General features: G+C 44.8%; 2 protein-coding genes and 1 long non-coding RNA gene across 3 annotated transcripts; 2 read left to right on the top strand and 1 right to left on the bottom strand.

Annotated features, from left to right (window-relative positions):
• Positions 1-1518: 1518 nt before the first annotated feature.
• LOC125520838 (uncharacterized) lies at positions 1519-7175 on the bottom strand. Its single transcript, XR_007288875.2, has 2 exons — positions 6940-7175; positions 1519-2007 (listed from the first exon to the last, which is right to left on the bottom strand). It is a non-coding gene; the product is annotated as an uncharacterized LOC125520838 (long non-coding RNA).
• On the top strand, positions 2740-6664 carry LOC125520837 (uncharacterized). The gene is made up of 2 exons (XM_048685867.2): positions 2740-5985; positions 6120-6664. The coding sequence occupies exons 1-2, from the start codon at positions 3051-3053 to the stop codon at positions 6470-6472; spliced, it is 3288 nt and encodes a 1095-aa protein (XP_048541824.2). The 5' UTR covers positions 2740-3050; the 3' UTR covers positions 6473-6664.
• Positions 7176-16960: 9785 nt separating the features above from the next.
• LOC147961295 (uncharacterized) lies at positions 16961-19982 on the top strand. The gene is made up of 3 exons (XM_087533749.1): positions 16961-17228; positions 17316-19237; positions 19725-19982. Exons 1-3 carry the CDS (start codon positions 16961-16963, stop codon positions 19980-19982), a joined length of 2448 nt encoding a protein of 815 aa, XP_087389875.1.
• The last annotated feature ends 314 nt before the right edge of the window (positions 19983-20296 follow it).

The following is a 20296-nucleotide window of genomic DNA, read 5'->3' as shown; positions in this document are numbered from 1 at the left end:
CATTTTAACAAAGTATTGTAAGCGATTTGGGAGCATATGTGAAGTAAAACCCACGGCAACATGGAGAGTGGATTTTCTCCCATGCTCGATCGATAGGTCCTGTGCATGAATTAGTCCATTGATTATTTTGGATGGCCTATGCAAGCAACCTTTTGCAACTTTTGGCAGCTCCACCCATCCCACCCCCTATCATTTTTCTTTTGACTTTCAATATTGAATCTTTTATATTTTGAACGACAAATCCAGCTTATTTTTCGTATTCACATTCATGTTGCTTGTGACGAAGGCTTTCAAATAAGATCTATTTTGAATACATTTGATGAATTTATAAATCTTCGTTAAATTTCAAATGCTAGAACTTGGTACGAGCGAACGCAAAATCACAAGTTTCAGAAACTGAAACTTAAAATTTGGTTGCCCCCATGGGGAATCCAATCGTTTTGCGGATCACGAGGCACATCGAGCGGCCATGTAAGTGTCAACTACTAAAACTTGATTGTAACGATGATAAATTTAGCAAGTTTCATAATTAAAACTTAAACCTAAATTCTAAACCATAAGCAGTAAAGCTCTAAGCCCAGAATCTAAAATCCTAAAAGCATATGATTTTTGGTAAAACTTAACGTTATAATTATGAAGTTTCAATATTTGAAAAAAAATAAAGTTGTTGAAGTATATATAATCAAGATTGGTCTTGTTCGAAAGTTCTCATCACGACGAACACAAAACATGCATGCATGAGCCCCTTAGGGCCTGTTCTGAAACTGCCCAGCTTCTCTAAAACTTCTTAGATTCAGCTTCTTGCATGGCTTCTCGCTTTAGGTGGCGACTCGAAAGCGTTCGGCTTCTCCCAACGCCATTTTGATCTTTTTTTAGGGAAAACGCCATTTTGATGTGGTAGCCTAGCTGGGAGGACTGCTGGACCATCTGTTCCCCCTTGGGCCGGCTGAGAGTAGCCCATATTGGGCGAACGAGGAGGAGCCGGCGCGTGCGGTACCCCCCTATACGAGAGGGCAAAATATCAGGTACTCCCACCCCTTGGGTACTTCCGGTGCACCGATGCCGAAAAACATTTTAAAAATGTTTGAAAAATTCTGAAAAAAAGTTAGCACAGTCACACAACATCGATGTGTCTTGTCACAAAATTTCAAATCAAAATTCAAAACATTTCTCGAGATACAAAAATGACAAATTTGACATCAATGTGATAATGGGCCAAATCTAAAGCCCAACTTATGTTATGTACTATTTACTGTCGAATTTGTCATTTTTGTATCTCGAGCAATGTTTTGAATTTTAATTTGAAATTTTGTGACAAGATGCATCAATGTTGTGTCAATGTGCTAAGTTTTTTTTTCAGATTTTTTCAAAAATTTTAAAATGTTTTTCGGCATCGGTGCACCGGGAGCACCCCAAAGGGTGGGAGTACCTGATATTCTCCCTGTACGAGAGGAGCTGAGGGATCGAACCGTTTTCTTTGACGGTGGCATTTTGGTCGTAAATACATCCAACTTCAGATTCTTTTTGTTTAAGCTTCAAAACCCCACTTTAATACTTTATTAAACTATATTAGGGATCTCGTCTGAAACAGTGCTGAGAATACAATCTGAGGGAACTAAGTCCAAAAAAACAAAACACTAGAACTAGCACCTAGTTTTGCCAATAAATGGGCAGCCCCATTAGCCGTCCTCCAGACCCAGGTTAGCCTGAAATCATCTCTAGTTTTGATCATGGCCTTGACCTCTTCGACCACTTGTCCTACAAGCGACAAATTCCTCTCCTTTCCTGCCAGCATCCCAGCAACCACCTGCGAGTCCGTTTCCAAGTGCAGCCTCTGTATGTCTCTCTGAATGGCTAGCTAAATCGCTTTTTTGCATGCCAGAAGCTCAGCCATATCCAGCCTAGAGCAGTCCGGAAAGAAATGGGATGCGGCTCCCCTGAAAGCTCCATCTTCGTCCCTGAAAATCACGCCCCCGCCACCGCTCAAACCAGAACAACTCCAGATTCCTGTAAACATGGAGCTGTGTTAATACCTAGCTTCAGAAAATTACACTGCACCTAGTTGGCTTCGTGAAGTTTAGCTTCTTGGAGTTGAGGCGTTCTGGCTGAAACAGGCTGAGAAGTTGTGAAGTTTGGAGTTTGAGGGCAACAGAACAGGCCCTAAGAGATACACGCAAAGAAGATAAGAATGCAAGCATGCGAATCTCCAACCAAATAGATGGCTGAGGCATGCATGGGACCTAGAATCCCCTTTTATCTGTCCTAAATCTGAGCACATTTTCCAGATCCAGTGTACAAATGTCTGCAGATGCTACGGCCATGATTCCCGAGAAAGAAATGCCATAGTTTCGAAATGGGCGTGACATGTTCAGCAGTCCAAACCACGATGGAATACTTTTAGCCTCCATGTAATGCGGCAAAGATTCCCGTACTAAAATCTCCACAAAACTTTGATGCGTCTTCCCATTTTCCACTTCTCCAGCCAGGCCTAATCAGTAGCCTTTAGCAAACATGGCCTACGTACAGCAACAGGCAAACGATAACGTGGAGTTGAACTTTTCCACAGGAATAGAACAAAACCATTGCTGATACTGACAAGAAGACCGCAGACCAGGTCAACACAGTGCCACTATAGCCTGTAGTAACATCATTTCGTCGACAGCTCTGGTGCCTTGTGAAGAAAGCGTCCCATGCATTAATTGATCGCCGGAAGAAAAATGCCATTGTTTTGCGAGTTGCATTGCAACATGTATCGCCCCAAAATTCCCGTAATGAAGTTTCCACAAAATTTCTCTGCATGTTCAACTTTCCACTTCTCCAGAGAAGGTCTTCAGTAGCCTTTTGCAAACGTGGCCTACAGGCTACAGCTAACATGTATAGATTTTCCACTGGATGAGAACAAAACCTTCGCTGTTTTAGACAGCCACCAGCTAATGCGTACAAGAAGACCGCAAACCAGGTCAATACCCTGCCAATATAGCCTCTAGTGACATCAATTCATGGACACCTTTGGAATCTTGTGAAGAAAAGGGTCACCCACTAGTCACCCCATGGCATGCTCTACTCCCTACTGGAAGCCCTACTCGGCACGGCAAACCGAGACACCAGCGCTTACACTGCCACCAGCACGGCAACACGCCTATATAACTTGTGTGCGAGCCAAAGCTGTAGACACACATGACCCAACCAGCTTTCTTGATCCCTCACTCTACGGCCCACACTCCACTCTACATATGGCAACCATGGCGCGGCCTCTCGAAATGCTGCTGCTGCTCTTGCTCACCGTACATGTAGCGGCGGCGAGCAGCATCCACAACCCCGAGCGGGACGCGCTGCAGGCGTTCAGGACCGGTGTGTCGGACCCGACGGGCACGCTCCAGTCGTGGAACAGCACGGCGCACTTCTGCCGGTGGCCGGGGGTGACCTGCGTGCACGGGCACGTCACGGCGCTGGAGATGTCCTACCTCGGTCTCACCGGGATCATCTCCCCGGCCTTGGGCAACCTCACCTACTTGGAGTACCTCGGCCTCAACAAGAACACCCTCTCCGGCAGCATCCCCGCGAGCCTTGGCCGGCTGAGGCGCCTCAGCTACCTTGGCCTTTGCGACAACGGCAGGGTGAGTGGGGAGATACCCGACAGCCTCCGCAACTGCACTAGCCTTGCTGTTGCTTATCTCAACAACAACACCCTCAGTGGCACCATCCCCGCATGGCTCGGGACGCTGTCAAACCTCACCACCCTCTGGCTAACCCACAACTTGCTCACCGGCGAAATCCCGCCATCATTTGGCAACCTCACAAACCTTGATAGCCTCATGCTCGACCAGAACCTTCTGGGAGGCACCCTCCCCGAAGGCCTCTCGCGTCTTGCTCTCCTTCGGCAACTCAATGTCTACCAAAACCGCTTGCGCGGTACTATCCCACCAAGATTCTTCAACATGTCCAAGTTAGAAGACATGTCCCTCGCTAACAATGCGTTCACCGGAAGCTTGCCATCATACGCAGGAGCTCGGATGATGAAGCTTCAGGTTCTCCTCCTCGGCGGGAACAAACTAACTGGGCCGATCCCAGCATCTCTAGCCAACGCCACAAGCATGGCGTCTCTCAGCCTCTCCAACAATAGCTTCAATGGACAGGTGCCTCCTGAGATTGGCACGTTATGCCTCAGTAAGTTGGAGATGTCCAACAATGAGTTAACTGCAACCAATGAAGACGGCGGTTGGGAATTCTTGGACCGTTTGACAAAGTGCAACAACCTAGAAATTCTTTCTCTGGAGGACAACAAGTTCAGTGGCAAAATGCCACGCTCCATCGGCAACTTCTCAAGGAAGCTTTTGGATCTAAACCTCGGGGGTAACCGCATATCTGGTTCAATTCCATCTGGTATTGAGAACCTCATTGCCCTACAAACCTTGGGGCTAGAATCCAATCTCCTCACCGGTACCATTCCGGAGGGGATTGGGAAGCTCAAGAACCTTACAGAGTTACGGCTGCAGGAGAACAAATTGTCGGGGCCGGTGCCATCTTCCATCGGGAGCCTGACAGAGCTCCTTAGGCTTGTTCTTAGCAACAATGAATTGAGCGGATCAATCCCTTCGACCCTCGGCAACCTACAGAAGGTGGCTCTTCTCAATCTCTCCAACAATGCACTCACCGGTGAAGTCCCAAGACAACTCTTCAACTTGTCATCGTTGTCGCAAGCAATGGACTTGTCGAACAACCGGCTTGATGGCCCGCTTCCTCCTGAAGTCATCAGACTTGGGAACCTTGCGCTCCTGAAGTTGTCAGGAAACCTCTTGACTGGTGAGATACCAAAGCAGCTTGGTGGTTGCCAGAGCTTAGAGTTCCTCGGTTTGGACAACAACTTCTTTAGCGGAAGCATCCCATCTTCCTTGAGCAAGCTGAAGGGGCTTCAGATGTTGAACCTGACGAGCAACAAATTGTCGGGAAGGATACCTCCGGAGCTCGGAAGCATGTCCGGGCTCCAGGAGCTGTACCTTTCATGGAACAATCTGACTGGAACAGTCCCAGAAGAGATGGCAAATATGAGTTCGTTGATCAAGCTGGATGTGTCATACAACCATCTTGAAGGACACGTGCCACTTCGGGGTGTGTTTGCAAACATGACTGGGTTTAACTTCACCGAGAATGGCGAGCTCTGTGGTGGCGTGCCTCAACTCCATCTTCCACGATGTTCGGTAGTAAGGTACGGAAGCCATACTAATTGGCCTCTTCATATCATGGCACCGATCCTAGGCATATTTCTCATCTCGTCCATACTCCTCACCATTTTCCTATGCTACAAGAGAAACTCGAGACACACAAAAGCCACGGCACCAGACATACTTGATGCCTCGAACTACCAGAGGGTCTCGTATGCCGAATTGGCGAAAGCCACAAACGGCTTTGCGGATGCCAATCTGATAGGTGCAGGAAAGTTTGGTTCCGTGTACCTTGGAGCTCTCCCACTGAATGACAACGGAACACTCGAGAGTGTTCCTGTGGCGGTGAAAGTGTTTGATCTTCAGCAAGTCGGAGCCTCCAAGACATTCCTGTCGGAATGTGAGGCGTTGAAGAGTGTAAGGCACCGGAATCTGATCAGGATCGTCACCTGCTGCTCCAGCATCGATGGCAGGGGCGATGACTTCAAAGCTCTAGTGTTCGAGCTCATGCCCAATTACAGCCTAGACAGGTGGTTGCATCCGACACCTGAAGCGCTGAAGAACGTAGGCAGCCTAACCGCAATCCAACGGCTTAACATCGCCGTGGACATCGCCGACGCGCTGCATTATCTTCACAGCAACTGCGTACCGCCGATCATACACTGTGATCTCAAGCCAAGCAACATTCTTCTCAGCAAGGACATGACGGCCTGCATCGGTGACTTCGGCCTCGCAAAGCTGCTCCTCGATCCGGGGATCCATGACACCATGAATTCAGAGAGCACCATTGGAATCAGAGGCACCATTGGCTACGTCACACCAGGTAATTTAAATTCCATTTTCCTAGTGTCTCATGTACATATAAATAGCATTTGGCAGCTAATTAGATTAGAGACTACAAGTAGAATAACTTTGCTGGTATGAAAAGGAATAACTTATCTGTACTTTGCACTGCAGAGTATGGAACGACTGGCAAAGTTTCGACACAAGGCGATGTCTACAGCTTCGGCATCATGCTGCTGGAGATCTTCTCTGGGAGGTCGCCGACGGACGACATCTTCAGGGATGGCCTGACGCTGCCAGGGTTCGTCAGCGCGGCTTTTCCCAACAGAACAGAGGAGGTCCTCGACGCGACGCTGCTGGCGACCAAGGAATTCGATGGTGATTGCCGCGTCTCAGTGCATGATTGCTTGGCTTCTGCTATCTGGGTTGGGCTTAGCTGCACGAGAGCGGCGCCGTACGAGAGGATGAGCATGAGGGATGCGGCCGCCGAGCTGCGCGCGATCAGAGATGCTTGTGCCCAAGCCTGAATCCTGGCTACTTCTTTTCTTCTACCGAGAGGCATGTGCAGTGTAATGCCGTGTATGTATGTATGTTCAGAGTCCAGGCTTCACACATTTTATATCGTTTATTAAGAGAAACAACTTCGAACTGCTATGATAACAGAGATTACAGTTAGTGTAATTCGTCGCTGCAAATGGGTCATCTTTTGAGATTGCTTTTCCTTACTTTCTTTTCCGCAAGATTTGCTTTAGCATGGGTGAAATAAACATGAAACATCACCGGTGCCATTTACTACAAGTTACTGAGATAGTGTAGGGATCAGATTCAGATCACCTGAAAGTATCTGAATCTTGGGGCGCGTGAGTGAGTGCCTACCTGGTCGGCAACCAATACCATGAAAAAAGTGAAGCTCTGAACAGTAAGTAAACACATTCATGGAGCCCCGTTGGAGTGTGTGTGATAGCAACTTAGCCAGCCAGGCGGCCAGGCTTACCTCGGCGAGTCGGCGGTATGGCCCCTGCCGCGCGTCCCCTCCGACGACCTCTGCATAACGGCGTGACAAGCCGAGCGGCCTGCCATATGTGCCGCACGCGCCGGAGTCCTTCGCCGCGCCGGCCAGCAATCGGCAGGCACAGCGCCGCCGCCCCGTCCCCAAGTCGGTCTCCCCTCTTCGGCTGTCCGGTCTGTCCGTCAATGGATAGGGTAGATACGGGCTGATAATCTTTTCGCTTAAATTGAAAGGCCCATAGGCCGAAACACTTCAGAGCAAAACCTCTAGAAGCCCAGATACAAATGTTAGCCCAGTGCCAGACCTTCCAGCCTGCCGCAGGTTGGCCGACACGAGCAAGTCACGAGCCTCGAGTTTGAGTTCTCCATTCGTTCAAACGAAAAATGGAGAAAACACATGGCAATAAAAGGCACTTCTCCTTTGATTCAAAGAAATGCAGCAAATGGAATTGAAGAAATTTTCCTTTGCCCTCAGTTTCTAAGGAAAAATGCAGAAATTTTACAATCTATTTGACCTCTTTTTAAAATTTCTATGCAAGAATCAAGACCTGTTTACGGAGGTGTGTACATAATTGAAGGCTGCAGCATGGGGTACTTTTACGGAATCGATAACTCCTGAACGACCTGTATTTTTACATCTCGTCCCGAACGCGTCCAGAGCCACTTGACCAAAACACACATATCTTAAAGCTAACCCCTGCCACGTCATCTAGAGTCGAGCGTTCGGAGAAGCGATCGTCGCGAACGAACGCCACTCCCCACCCACGGCACGCAGCCCCACTCCTTTTTTCCATGACAAAAATACATTTATTTTCACATGACAAATTTTAGGTTGGGTTGCCATGGCAAATTTATTATAAAGAGCATGGCAATTTTAATTCAAGTATTATGGCAAAATTAAATTTATAGAACATGATAAATTTTACTATGTGGCATCTTTAATATATTTGTGTAACCATGGCATTTTTTAATTTATTTCCATAGCAAAAGTACTACTTTTTGCCATGGCAAAAATTAAACCATTTTTGCCATGGCAATTTTTCTTTAATTAACATGTTCAAAAACATGTAAACTTGCCATGGCAAAGTTATAATTGTTGGAAAACATGGCAAACTTTTCCATGGCAACATATGATGTTCAAAAACATGGCAACCTTTTGTAGATATTCAAAAATATGACAAATTTGCCATGGCATTTTAGAATTTCAAAAACATGGCAAACTTTAATATGTGCAAAACATGGTAAATTCTTTTAATTAAGTTTGTTCAAAAACATGAGAAACTTCTTTTAATTAACATGTTCACAAATATGCAAACTTGCCATGACAACTAAAGATGTTCAAAACATGGCAAATTTGGCATGGCAACTAAAATTAGTATTGTTTATAGATGTATCCTTTCCCATCGCAACTAAATGCATTTTTTTGCTATGGTTCGTCGTGTCTTTCTGCCATGTCCATCCGGAGAATGTTTTGTCATGGACATTACAAATTAGTTTGAAAACACGGCAAGTTTGTTCTTTCAAATTTGTTTTTGCCATGGGTATTACATGTAGAATATCATTAAAACTTCAGATGTTTTCTCCATTTTTTCGGAATTTTTCTATGTGTCTAGAGAGAGCTTTTTTCACCATATCACTTCATGGCAACTTTTGCTTTTTTTTGTAAACTTCGTAGTGATGGCAGTTTTTCGTACTGTACATATGCAAATTGCTATGATTTCTTCTTTTTGCAATTTTTTTAAAGCATATACTTGAACGTGGCATTTTTTTTCATAGAATGGCAAAAGTGCATGGCAATTATGACGTGCAAAAGAACATTGCTTATTAATCACAGAAAAACTGGGCTTTTTTACTAGTCATAACTTAATATGGGCTTTATTTTTCATTTTCCTTTCATAGGAAAAAGGACGAGCCCCGTTGGTGGGGGCGTTCACGTTGGGGCGTTCTCCTGCCGAACGAGTTGTACTCGTTCAGTCGATCCCCCTCCCGTCCTGAACGAAACATTCAATCTGGCGTGCTCCCAGTCCGAACGGTCGCGCGTTATCAGGGTCCTACTTTTACCCAACATGGGTGGCAGCATAATTTTAGGATTGGCCCCCCTCTGCTTTAGGCTTTATACTGAATCTACATGTTTCCGTGTATTTCGCCTTTTTATTTTTCGTTTGTGTGAGAGAAGCTTGTGTTGGCTGTGTGCATCTTAGTTATGCAGAGGCCGAGCGTAATGCTTAAGTCTTTGAAGTAATAAAGCGTCCTTTTTCAAGAGAAAAATGAACAAAAAACGACTGAGATCCTTAGTGAAATAATTAAATGCTAATTATACCTAATCAGGTGGTTTGTTTTTTAATTTGACTATATTGATTTGAATCCTTTTCTATTCCGGTTAACCAAACACCCAAGTCCGCAAAATTCCTACACTAATCCTCTTTTTACATATGCACTCATTTCAAATTGATGTGTTTTTTCCTTTCCTGCATATTTTTAAATTTTGTAAACCAAAGGAGGCCGCATGAGGCTACGAAAACAGATGGATCGATATTTGGATAGCGGTTTAAGGTCATCTCCAATGCTGACCCCCAAACTGCACACCACATCCGTCCTTGGACCGGGGAGAGGGGGCAGTCCGCGGAAACGGATGCGGGAGCCGGGCATCCAACTATAGAAACATACATTTCAAGCTGGATTTCAACTAATCAGACAATTTTCATCAAACACGACAGAATTCATCAAAGTTCGGATAGAAATAGCACAAATCATCCCTAAATAGCATGCAAATATATCTAGTACATAGGGATGAAAACAGAGCGGAAACAAACAGAACTAGGTGCTACTACATTTGACCACAAAGGACGAGGTAGATCGACGCCGGTGTTGGCGGGAGGCACAGAAAACCTGAGCAATGGTGGCGGCTAGGTTGAGGAGGCGGTGGCTGGGTGACTCTACTTATGGTACTTTGACTTTGCATCGGTTTTTTTATGCTTTAGGCCCTATTTGGTTCAGTTTTTATCGACGGATTCCGCTGCCGCGCAGCAGAATCTGAACCAAAGGGCGAACCCAGCAGAATCCGATTCCAGAAATCCGCTACCAAAATCTGAACCAAAAGCGGAAGCAGCCCAGGACGTGCTTTCCTAAATCTGATTTCGCTGCGGGCCAAATCTGAAAAAGCTGTATCAGCTGGTTTGCCAAATGACCTACATCTTTTTCACATCAGATTTTTCACAGCTGTTTTTCTACAGCAGATTTTTCACATCTGTTTTTAGAAATCCACAGCCGAACCAAACAGGGCTTTTAGTGTATGCAGCACCTTCAAAAAAAAATTGACCTACGACACTCCATGTCTTGTTAGCACATGAAAACACTTACTTGACCACAAGAGAATCAACAAAATGGAAATTTCAAGAACTCGATGAGAAACCATTGTAAACATCTCAAGCACTCTAGAATTTTTTATTTACTTATACCTTAGATAGACATTCGTTTGCTCTAGAAATCTCTACGCAGATATTTGCTAGTCTACCCAATTTAGAGATGTTTGCCTAAATATTTAAGTAAGAATGCACACACATATACAAACGTAATAATTCATCTAAGTGGCATAATTTATTGTGTGCGGGATTGTGTTTTTGTCATTTTTATTTTTCTCACATCCATCTATGCAGATCAATTCAAATGAAGATTTTATGGGAAAACTATTAAAAAATAACCAATGTAAATGTCTTTAAATTTTTTAGGGCCAATAAACAGAAGTACATTTGCGTTGTTGTACATATTTGTTGGCAAATAATGGCTTGCCTTAATAATTAGCAGCGTGGTTATATTGTTGGTTTTGCTAAGCATATAAATTAGAAAATATATTTGTGAAAATAGTATATTGACGGAATGAGTTATAAATAAGTAAAAAATCTGATTTATTTTGGTAAGCAGAAGACCTTACAATACGTATTGAGGCCGTATATTGATAGAATAAGTTATAAATAAATATAAAATGTGACTGGTTTTTCTAAGGGTGCTTGGTAAATATATTTGTGAAGATCGAACATTAACAGAATGACTTATAAATAAATATAAAATGTTTTAGGTTCTGTTGCATTTAATAAATATATAAAATATGTGATTAAATTTGCTAAGTGTAATAGAATTTTTTTATTAATAAAATGTATTGACAGAGAATCCATGATGTAATACTCTTTTTAGTATAACTTTGCACCATTGTTCCCACACGGTGCATTCACCATAACAATGTGCTCATCACCATTTTCGCCCTCCACCTCCACCTCCCCGATCATACTTTGCCACCCTGCTGTTCATCCCGCCTTTAGTGGAAATATTGTGGCATGCTATCCTCATCACATGGGCACTCTGTCATTTATAAGTATAGAAGTGGAACGGTGGGGAGTAAATAGAGGAAATGAGAAAAGAATGTAAGGAAGAGAAACATATTTGCATGTCGAACACACGCTTAGGCTAGAGCTCGTCGGTATATAATTTGAGATAAATAATGTGATCACAACTTGTGATCGTGACTTGTCTCAAATTTGAGTGTGTGCTGGATTCCTGTGATATGAATGATAGTGTGATTTATGGTCTGTGTATGAAACTTATCTGTCACTAGCATAACAAGAAGAGGCGTGATTAGTTTCCTTGAGTTGCATAGTTAGAGTATGTGTCCACTTCTCCTTTACCACATAAAGTTTCTCCACTCGAAAGATTAAAGGAAGCATGTGACATCACCTTGAGGGTCGGAAATGTGCTTAATTCTAACAATCTACGACACTTGATTTCTGAGTGCAAGTATATCCTTTATATGTATGCCAGGGTGGTCTCCCTGAATCACTTTGATTTGAGATTTGGCAATGCATAAAATGTGAAGACAATCTTCTCCTTAGTATAAGTGTGCAACTAGAGATCGAGGATCATGCATGAGGTTGGGCAATGCCTCTATATCCCAATGTTTTTATCTCAGTTTGCTCATGATTAATTATACTATCGAGGGTAAGTCGATTTCCCCAACTCTCCGTGCCGCACTTCCCTTATTTTGTCCCTAAAGGCTCGTGTTTCCATGACAAGGATGGCGCATGTCTAGGCCACCGACATCTACATACGCTCTCCCCTAGGTGATTTTCAAGGCGTTCAGAACTCCAAGATAGGACGAAGAAGCAGACCAAGATGGTGACAGACTAAGCCACCGACCAAGACCCCAATAAATAGGCATCCACCAACACGATCATGACGTCTAGAAGCTCAAAGTTTGTCGGTTATTCTAGCCATAAACTTGTTTAAACATCATTTGCACTTGATGATTGTAATCACTTCGTCATATAATTTCATACAGGTAGAAGTAGGGTATGTTACTCATCACATGAGGGGCCCAAACCGAGGTAAAATATGTGCCTCGTGTTTATCTGGTAAAATGAGGTGACATACCATTGTCATACAAATTATGTGCAGCTCTGGAACTATTATTGTTAGGTATTTGGAAACAAAAAGACCTCGACGGCTGGCGCTGACAGTGGGGATCCAGTACCTCACTTGGCCTCACTTACTTCTTTATCTTCATTGCATCCACTAGCTCGAATATATGACTACCCATTCCTCTTCAGAATGCTCCTCCAGTACCTCACTTGGCCTCACTTACTTCTTTATCTTCATTGCATCCACTAGCTTCGGATGGTGGCAACGAAGATCCCGCAACGCCTACTACGTCGACCTAGACATCTAAAGAGCCTGATGGATCCATCAAGTTGATCCCGACTAGGCAAACAAGCAACAATCTAGTCAAACTAGTAGGAGAAGAAGCTGGGAAGGCACCTAGGCCAAAAGTGATGTGCCCCTCGTCAAATCTTTCGACACAAGAAACGCTGCCGTCAAACACCGACAAGTAATCCTTAGGCGGAGAACATCACTCACGGGAGCCAAGACGTGACGACCGATGGGAGGCAGAAAAGCAAAACATATACTCCCTCCGTCCGGAAATACTTGTCCTAGAAATGAATAAAATGAATGTATCTATAACTAAAATAAGTTTAGATACAACCATTTGTAGGATAAGTATTTTCGGACGGAGGAAGTATAAAAAAAGGGACTCTTGAAACCATTCAATGTCTGCATCAAGCCATTTATCAACATGGAATCACGAAGGAACCAAAAGGATGCTCATAAAAGGAGGAAGCAAAAAACTGTACTATCGTGGGAATGGTGCAACTACCGTAAAAGCATCACTCGTGCCACAACAGCTTATCGAGGCTGAGAGCGCATTTTCTATTTGTAGCAGCCGCCAATTACTCTCATATGGTGACCCCCCGATCAAACAAGATGAGTGGGCACAAGAACAGAGTACAGGACTTGGGTTCCTGGCCGATTTTGGGAACCTTCTAGTAGGTTCTTGAATCGGTTTTATTTACTGTTTTTTCAGGGTTCTTTTGTTTTCCTTTTTTCTTCTCTTTTGATTTTTTTTAAAGGAAATTCTTTTGTTCAAGATTTTTTCAAAAATGTTCAGAGAATTTTAAAATGGTCGCAATTTCAAAATTTATTGTAAAATTTAAGTTCGGGAATTCAAAATTTGTTTGTGTCTTCCGAAAATATTTGGGATATAAATTTTTCATATTATTAAAAAATGTTCGAATTCCCAATAAAAATTTGGTTTTTCAAAATATTGTTCGGAATTTGAAAATGCATACAAAATTTTAAAAATGTTCAAACTAAATCACATTAGAAAATGTTTGAACTTCCAAAAATGATTGGAGTTTAGAATTTTGTTTCATAATTCAAAAAATGCTCAAAAAATTCAGAAAATGTTTGCTATTCAAAAAAGGGTCTCATTTTAAAACAAAGTTGTGTGTTACAGTGCAGTTCGCTACAGGCAAAGCATGGGTCTCTCCCTCGTTGCATGCGCCTGCTCGCGTCGCAATGGGCCGGCCAGTTAGTGCACGTCATGTGCGAAGAAGCATCTATTTGCCTCAAAGAGCTCCCTACTTATTTTAGGCTTCTGACCGAGGAACCGCCACAAAACAGGCTGAAGAAGTCTTGGGGTGTCAACTTATTAATAGCAACGATTCCAGTGAGGACCAACAAAGAAGCCACATAGCGAACGCCTTGGGTCTGACTAAATTTTGCACTTCATTAAACTCCGATAATCATCTTATTTTAGGGGGTCCAATAAGAGAGCAACTAGTTAACGAGAGCTCCTTCGGGAGCCTCGCAACGATCAGCGTCACTTGGCGCGCTCTCAGTCATTCGCCATGTGTCGTGCTCTGGGCGCTCCGGATTTTTTTTATTTTTTCGCATGCGTTTTCGGCTTTTTAAACGGGTTTTTCCGACGTTTTGGTTTTTCACCGGTCGTCCTTAGCTTTTCGATAAAAAAATTGCACGAAAAATGCGTTTTTTTTCTTTCGCGAGAGTCACGGTTTTTCTTCCACGAGAGGCACAATTTTGGTTTCGCGAGAGTCACGGTCGTGCCTCTCGAAAACGGAAAAAATAAACGCGTTTTCTGTTTTTTTTTCCTTTCGCGAGAGTCACGTTTTTACTTCCGCGAAAGGCACGGGTGTGCTTTCACGAGAGTCACGGCCGTGCCTCCCGGAAACGAAAAAAACGTGTTTTCTATTTTTTTTCGCGAGAGTCACGGTTTTGCTTCCGCGAGAGGCACGGGTGTGCTTTCGCGAGAGTCACGGTGTGCCTCCCGGAAACGAAAAAACATGTTTTCTGTTTTTTTCCTTTCGCGAGAGTCATGGTTTTGCTTCCGCGAGAGGCACGGTTTTGCTTCCGCGAGAGTCACGGCCGTGCCTCTCGGAAACGGGAAAAAACGTGTTTTTTGTTTTTTCTTTCGCGAGAGTCACGGTAGTGCCTATCGAAAACGAAAAAAAATATGTTTTCTGTTTTTTTTTCCTTTCGCTAGAGGCACGGTTGTGTTTTCACGAGAGTCACGACCGTGCCTCCTCTGAAACGAAAAAAAACATGCTTTCTCTTTTTTTTTGTTCCACGAGAGTCACGATTTTGCTTCCGCGAGAGGCACAGTAGTGATATCGTGAGAGGCACGGGCGCGCCTGTTTCGGAAAGGGAAAAAACCAGTGCCCTTAGTTCGGTTTTTTTTGTGAAAAAAAGTTTGTCAAAACCTATCAATATGGGATCTAGTTTTAAAGATCTCGACGCGAGGAATCCAACAATGAAAGCGGTTCGAGATTTGGACGCACGGTTTGAGAGATAAAACATTTTGAATAATCAGATCTATGAAGAAAAGGGAAAACTCCAGGTTGCGACAAGTGGCGCGCTGCATGTGCGTCACTTGTCGCAACCAGGAAAGTTGGAGTGATCTTTACAACGAGTATTCCTCAGCTAGTGATTTTGGTCCAATAATTATCTAAAAAGGACACCATCCTCTAACAAAAGCCGAAAGCCCAGTGATAGACAGTGCTGCCCCGAATATAGAAATCATTGGCAACCCCAATATCGATGAGAAACAAAAATAAACTCGCAAAAATAAATATTGTGAAAGCAAAATAGGATGGAAACCGAATAAAAAAAGATGGGAATGGGTGTTCTTATATTTGTTTCTGCATTTTCCATCAGAAAGTGGAAATGCATATTGAAGATCTTCAAACTAAGCCTAGAAAGATAAAACGAACACGAATACAAAAAGTGATGTTCACAAAAGAAATACGCTCTTTGCTATGAAAAAAAACACGACAAAACCAACAAACTTCTCAATCTGGCAAGATTAATGAGGTGTGAATAGGCCTATTCATACGCTTAATGGCCTAATTAGCCCACTGATTTTCTGATACTACCTCTCTCTCAGTTTATAGGACATATGCGTACCTCTAGGTCGTCAATTTGACTAACCTAATACAAGTCATATATTACAAAAAATATAGCAATATAAACTTTAGATGTTCTATTTTCAAACGATATAATTTTTGTGTCATATAGTTTATATTAAGATGATAAAATTGACAACCTAGATATACGCGTAGGACTTATAAACCGAAACGGAGGTAGTCCCTTCTTTACCTTTTTTGCTTAATCAGGTGGTCGCACACCCATGTTCCAAAAATGCGCACCGAGGCCTATTCATACGCTTATCATGGCAAAATGAAATATCCCACGAAGCTAGAGCTCCCTATTTCGATGGCACGTGCTAATAACGGGATATTTTTACGAGAAAACTTTTGATCTATTCATTTTTAGCCATGACAGTACAACGAACACCAGAAATATTAGAAATTACATATAAATCCGTAGACCACCTAGCAACGACTACAAGCACTGAAACGAGTCGAAGGCGCGCCGCCGTCATCGCCCCTCCCTCATCGAAGCTGGGCAAAACATGTTGTAGTAGACAATCGGAAAGTCGTCGTACTAAGGTCACATAGGATCAGCGCACCAGAAGAGCAACCGTTGCCGATGAAGAGTAGCGTAGACCGGGAAGATCCAATCTGAAAATACACAAAAACAGGACGAATGACAATCAGATCCGAGCAAATCCATCAAAGAAAGATCTGCCGGAGACATACACCTCCACACGCCCACCAATGATGCTAGACGCATCAACGAAACTGGGACTGGACGGGAAGAATCTTATTACATCTTCAGGGAGCCGCTGCTATCACACCTTCCGGAGAAGGACACAAGCCCTAACAAAACTCTAAGAAACCCATCGATAAGGGTTGATCCACCGTGCCCCATGGCCCTAAGGCCACAGTAGGCGAGGTGGACCGGCAGTGGCACCATCGAGAGGCATAGAAACCCTAATACATTTTTTGTTGATGAGGCGACATCTTTCATATTTCCTTGTTGGACTATAGAGGCAACACGCTAATAGTGGGATCTAACTACATTCTAGAAAGAAAGACCCAACCCTCTCCAGAAGAGAAGATGCAAGCGCTCGGTGCCTTTCTATGCATCGACGGCAGACCAAGCCTAAGCTGTTGAAGAATTTTCGCCCCATCAGTCTTTGCAATGTGCTTTACAAGATTGCTTCCAAAGTCTTAGCCAACCGTCTGAAATCTATTCTGCCTATGGTGGTCTCGGAGAGTCAGAGTGCCTTTGTCCCCGGCAGGTTGATCACGGATAACACCCTTATTGCTTATGAGTGTCTTCACACCATCCGGAAACAGCGCGTGAAGAAACCCTTCTTTGCTCTTAAGATCGATATGATGAAAGCTTATGATCGTGTGGAGTGGAGCTATCTGCATCAGTGCCTGACCAAATTGGGTTTTGCAAGTTTGTGGATTGAGACTGTCATGAGGTGTGTGACGAATGTCCGTTATGCCATGCGTGTTAATGGTGAGCTTACTGAACCGGTGGTTCCTTCTTGTGGGATTCGTCAAGGGGATCCAATAAGCCCATATCTTTTTCTCTTATGCTCTGAAGGTTTGTCTAGTCTGCTATTTCAAAAGGAGGCTCGTGGCGAGCTACATGGGATTCATAACGGCCGTCATGGCCCGTCTATCTCACACCTCCTGTTCGCAGACGATAGCATCTTCTTTGCAAAGAGTGATTCTCAGAGTGTGGCTTCTTTGGAATCTACCCTTAATTCCTACTGTGCGGGATCGGGCCAGACTATTAACAGAGACAAGTCGGCGCTGTTCTTTGGCAATCACTGCCCCACAAGTGTCAAGGACATGGTTAAGGCACAATTGGGCATCAGCAACGAATCCTTTCAAGGCTCATATCTGGGTATGCCGACGGAGGTTGGTAATTCTCCTACTAGTACCTTCAAGTTTCTTGTTGATAAGGTGTGGCAGAACATCTTTGGTTGGTCTGATCGTCCTATGTCTAGAGCTGGTACTGAAACTTTGCTAAAATCAAAGACCCAAGCTATTCCCACCTTCATTGCTAGCTGTTTCCGTTTACCAGTGGCTATTTGCGAGAAATTCACGCAGATCGTGTCTGACCAATGGTGGGGCCGAGAGGATGGCAAGAAGAAAATGCATTGGCGCTCATGGGAGTGGCTTTCTACGCCGAAATCCCTTGGGGGTATGGGCTTCAGGGATATGGCGCTCTTCAACCAAGCTATGTTGGGCAAACAAGGTTGGAGACTTCTGACTGACCCCGGATCTTTGTGTGCTCGGGTTCTAAAAGGGAGGTATTTTCCGTTTGGTGATTTCTGGAATGCTCCTGCTCCTAATTCTGCCTCGGCCACTTGGCGAGCTATTTTGCATGGACGGGACCTGCTTAAGAAGGGTGTGCAATGGGGGATAGGGGATGGCAGTAGTACTCTCGTCGTCAAAGACAACTGGATCCCTTCCACTCCTCCTGCTATGCTTCGAACTCTTTCTCCCATTCCAAGCTCGGCTACAGTCCACTATTTGCTGGATGAGGAGAGTGGGAGCTGGAACGAGGAGACAGTGCGTGCTTTCTTTCCTGTTGAAGTGGCTAACGACATCCTCAAGCTTCATGTTAATCTGGAGGGGGGCCCGGACTACGTGCGCTGGCCGTTCACTAAATACGGTCATTATTCCGTCCGGTCAGCCTACAATATGGTCAGGACGAGCAAGTTTCTTTCGGCTCAAAGTGGAAATGGTGGGGGTCAGCACTCAGGTTGGCCCTTGGAGGAAAAACTTTGGAAGAAGATCTGGACCATCAAGGTGCCGAACAAGATGAAGATCTTGCTGTGGAGATTTGCTCACAACTGTTTGCCTTCGGGGGAACAATTGCAGCGTCGACATGTCCCAACGAGGACTGATTGTGTTTTCTGTGGCCGGGCCGAAGGTGTTGAGCATGCGTTGCTTTTCTGTGTCCATGCTAGCTCAATCTGGGAGGAGATCAAGGACGTCTTTGGAATCAAGTTGTATCGCTCCTCTTTCTCTTCGCCAAAGCAATGGCTGCTCGATCTGCTTGGCCGGTGTTCTGGCAGAGATATCTCCATCATCACGGTCACTATGTGGCACATCTGGGAGGCCCGTAATGCTGCTCGAAATGAGTCGGATCCTCCTCATCCAAAGCGGACCGCTGCGAGGACGAGGGCTTATGTGGATATGATCTTCCAGTATCTTTTCAAGCCTTTCGCTGCCTCTAGGCGTGCTACTTCAGCGCTTGGTTTCTGTTGGACTCCGCCATCGCCTGGTACACTCCTGGTATCTTTTGATGCTGCGGTCTCCGTCGAGAGTGCTTCTTCTGCGGTGGGGGTAGTGGTGCAGAACCATTCTGGGCAGTGTGTGGCAGCTGCCTCCGAGCCCCTGCCTGTTGTCTCGTCCCCGGAAGTGGCTGAGGCCCTCGCTCTCCGTCGGGCGGTGCTGCTGGCGGGCGAGAAGAATTATGACACGGTGATATTTCAGTCCGACTGCCTCTTGGTGATTCAAAGGATTCAATCTTTGAGCCGGGACCGATCCATGGTGGGTTCGATCATAGCTGACATCAAGATGGCATCTCGATCTTTGCCTTCTGCCTCTTTTATGCATGTTCGTCGGCATTAAAATATTTTAGCATATGTTCTAACTAGATCTAGTTTGAACTCTATGAGTCCTTGTGTTTTTCATTCTGCTCCGGATTGCATACGGGAGACTCTGTGTAACTTGTGTGCATGATTAATAAAGGCCGACGTTCTCTAAAAAAAACGCTGGGAGTATTTTTTTGAGAATTTTTTCATTCAAATCATGAATCAGTACAAAGTAGTTGACCCTTACAAACACAGTAAAACGCAAACACAAAGGACCATGAACATCTAGAGTATCCTAAGACAACCATAACACAAGAAGATCTCCGGAGCCCTATGTCATCATCCCTGAATCTTGAGAGAAGACTCATGCAGCAGAAGGATCTGCAACTAGTCGCAAACAGGTCATCATCTTCGACCACGGTACAATTGCCGCCACGCTGCTTCCTCCTTTCTTGACACCAGCGCTGAGAGGGCATGGACATCAATCCAACACACCTGTAACAGCCATCGCCATCTTTGGCTTTGAGTACCGCGAAAAGTGTCCCTTCCGGAAGGAAGAGAACTCGAGTCATCCGACCGGTCCAGCACCGCGGCCGGCCATCCGCCCGGACAAAGCAGGATCTCTCACCGGCATCAGCGTAGAGGAAGGAGAAGAATAGCAGCAGCAAATCATACCAACAAGGAAGAAAAAAGGTCTTCGTCTCCTTGCCCCGATCGCCCATCTGAGGATCCAAACGATCAGTGCCGAGGGACCTCCAACCACCATAGCCCGCGACCTCGACGAGATCCGAGGATCCCCAACACCGCTGACTCCTAGACGAAGGCAAAAGCCTCGCCTGACCGCGAACGGAGCCCGGAGAAACTTATTCCGACGCGACACCACCGCAACGGCCTCGGCAGTGTCTTCCTCAACCCTAACCCTACCACACACCCACCTAGCGAACAGACCCGAGGTTCCCCCTCCCTCCCGCCG

The sequence above is a fragment of the Triticum urartu genome, chromosome 7A (assembly GCF_056163025.1).
Source record: "Triticum urartu cultivar PI428250 chromosome 7A, HENAU_Tu73, whole genome shotgun sequence".
NCBI lineage: Eukaryota > Viridiplantae > Streptophyta > Magnoliopsida > Poales > Poaceae > Triticum > Triticum urartu.
The sequence above is the reverse complement of the archived record's forward strand: the minus strand, read 5'-3'. Positions and strand labels throughout refer to the sequence as shown.

Excerpts from the sequence above, each read along its gene's own strand:
- LOC147961295 (XM_087533749.1), top strand. The coding sequence starts at position 16,961 with ATGGTGGTCTCGGAGAGTCAGAGTGCCTTTGTCCCCGGCAGGTTGATC. Across the intron at positions 17,229-17,315 it reads TTATGCCATGCGTGTTAATG|GTTTGTCTAGTCTGCTATTT; the intron begins GTGAGCTTACTG and ends TATGCTCTGAAG. Across the intron at positions 19,238-19,724 it reads TTCAGTCCGACTGCCTCTTG|GTCATCATCTTCGACCACGG; the intron begins GTGATTCAAAGG and ends AGTCGCAAACAG.
- LOC125520837 (XM_048685867.2), top strand. The coding sequence starts at position 3,051 with ATGGCATGCTCTACTCCCTACTGGAAGCCCTACTCGGCACGGCAAACC. Across the intron at positions 5,986-6,119 it reads CATTGGCTACGTCACACCAG|AGTATGGAACGACTGGCAAA; the intron begins GTAATTTAAATT and ends TTTGCACTGCAG.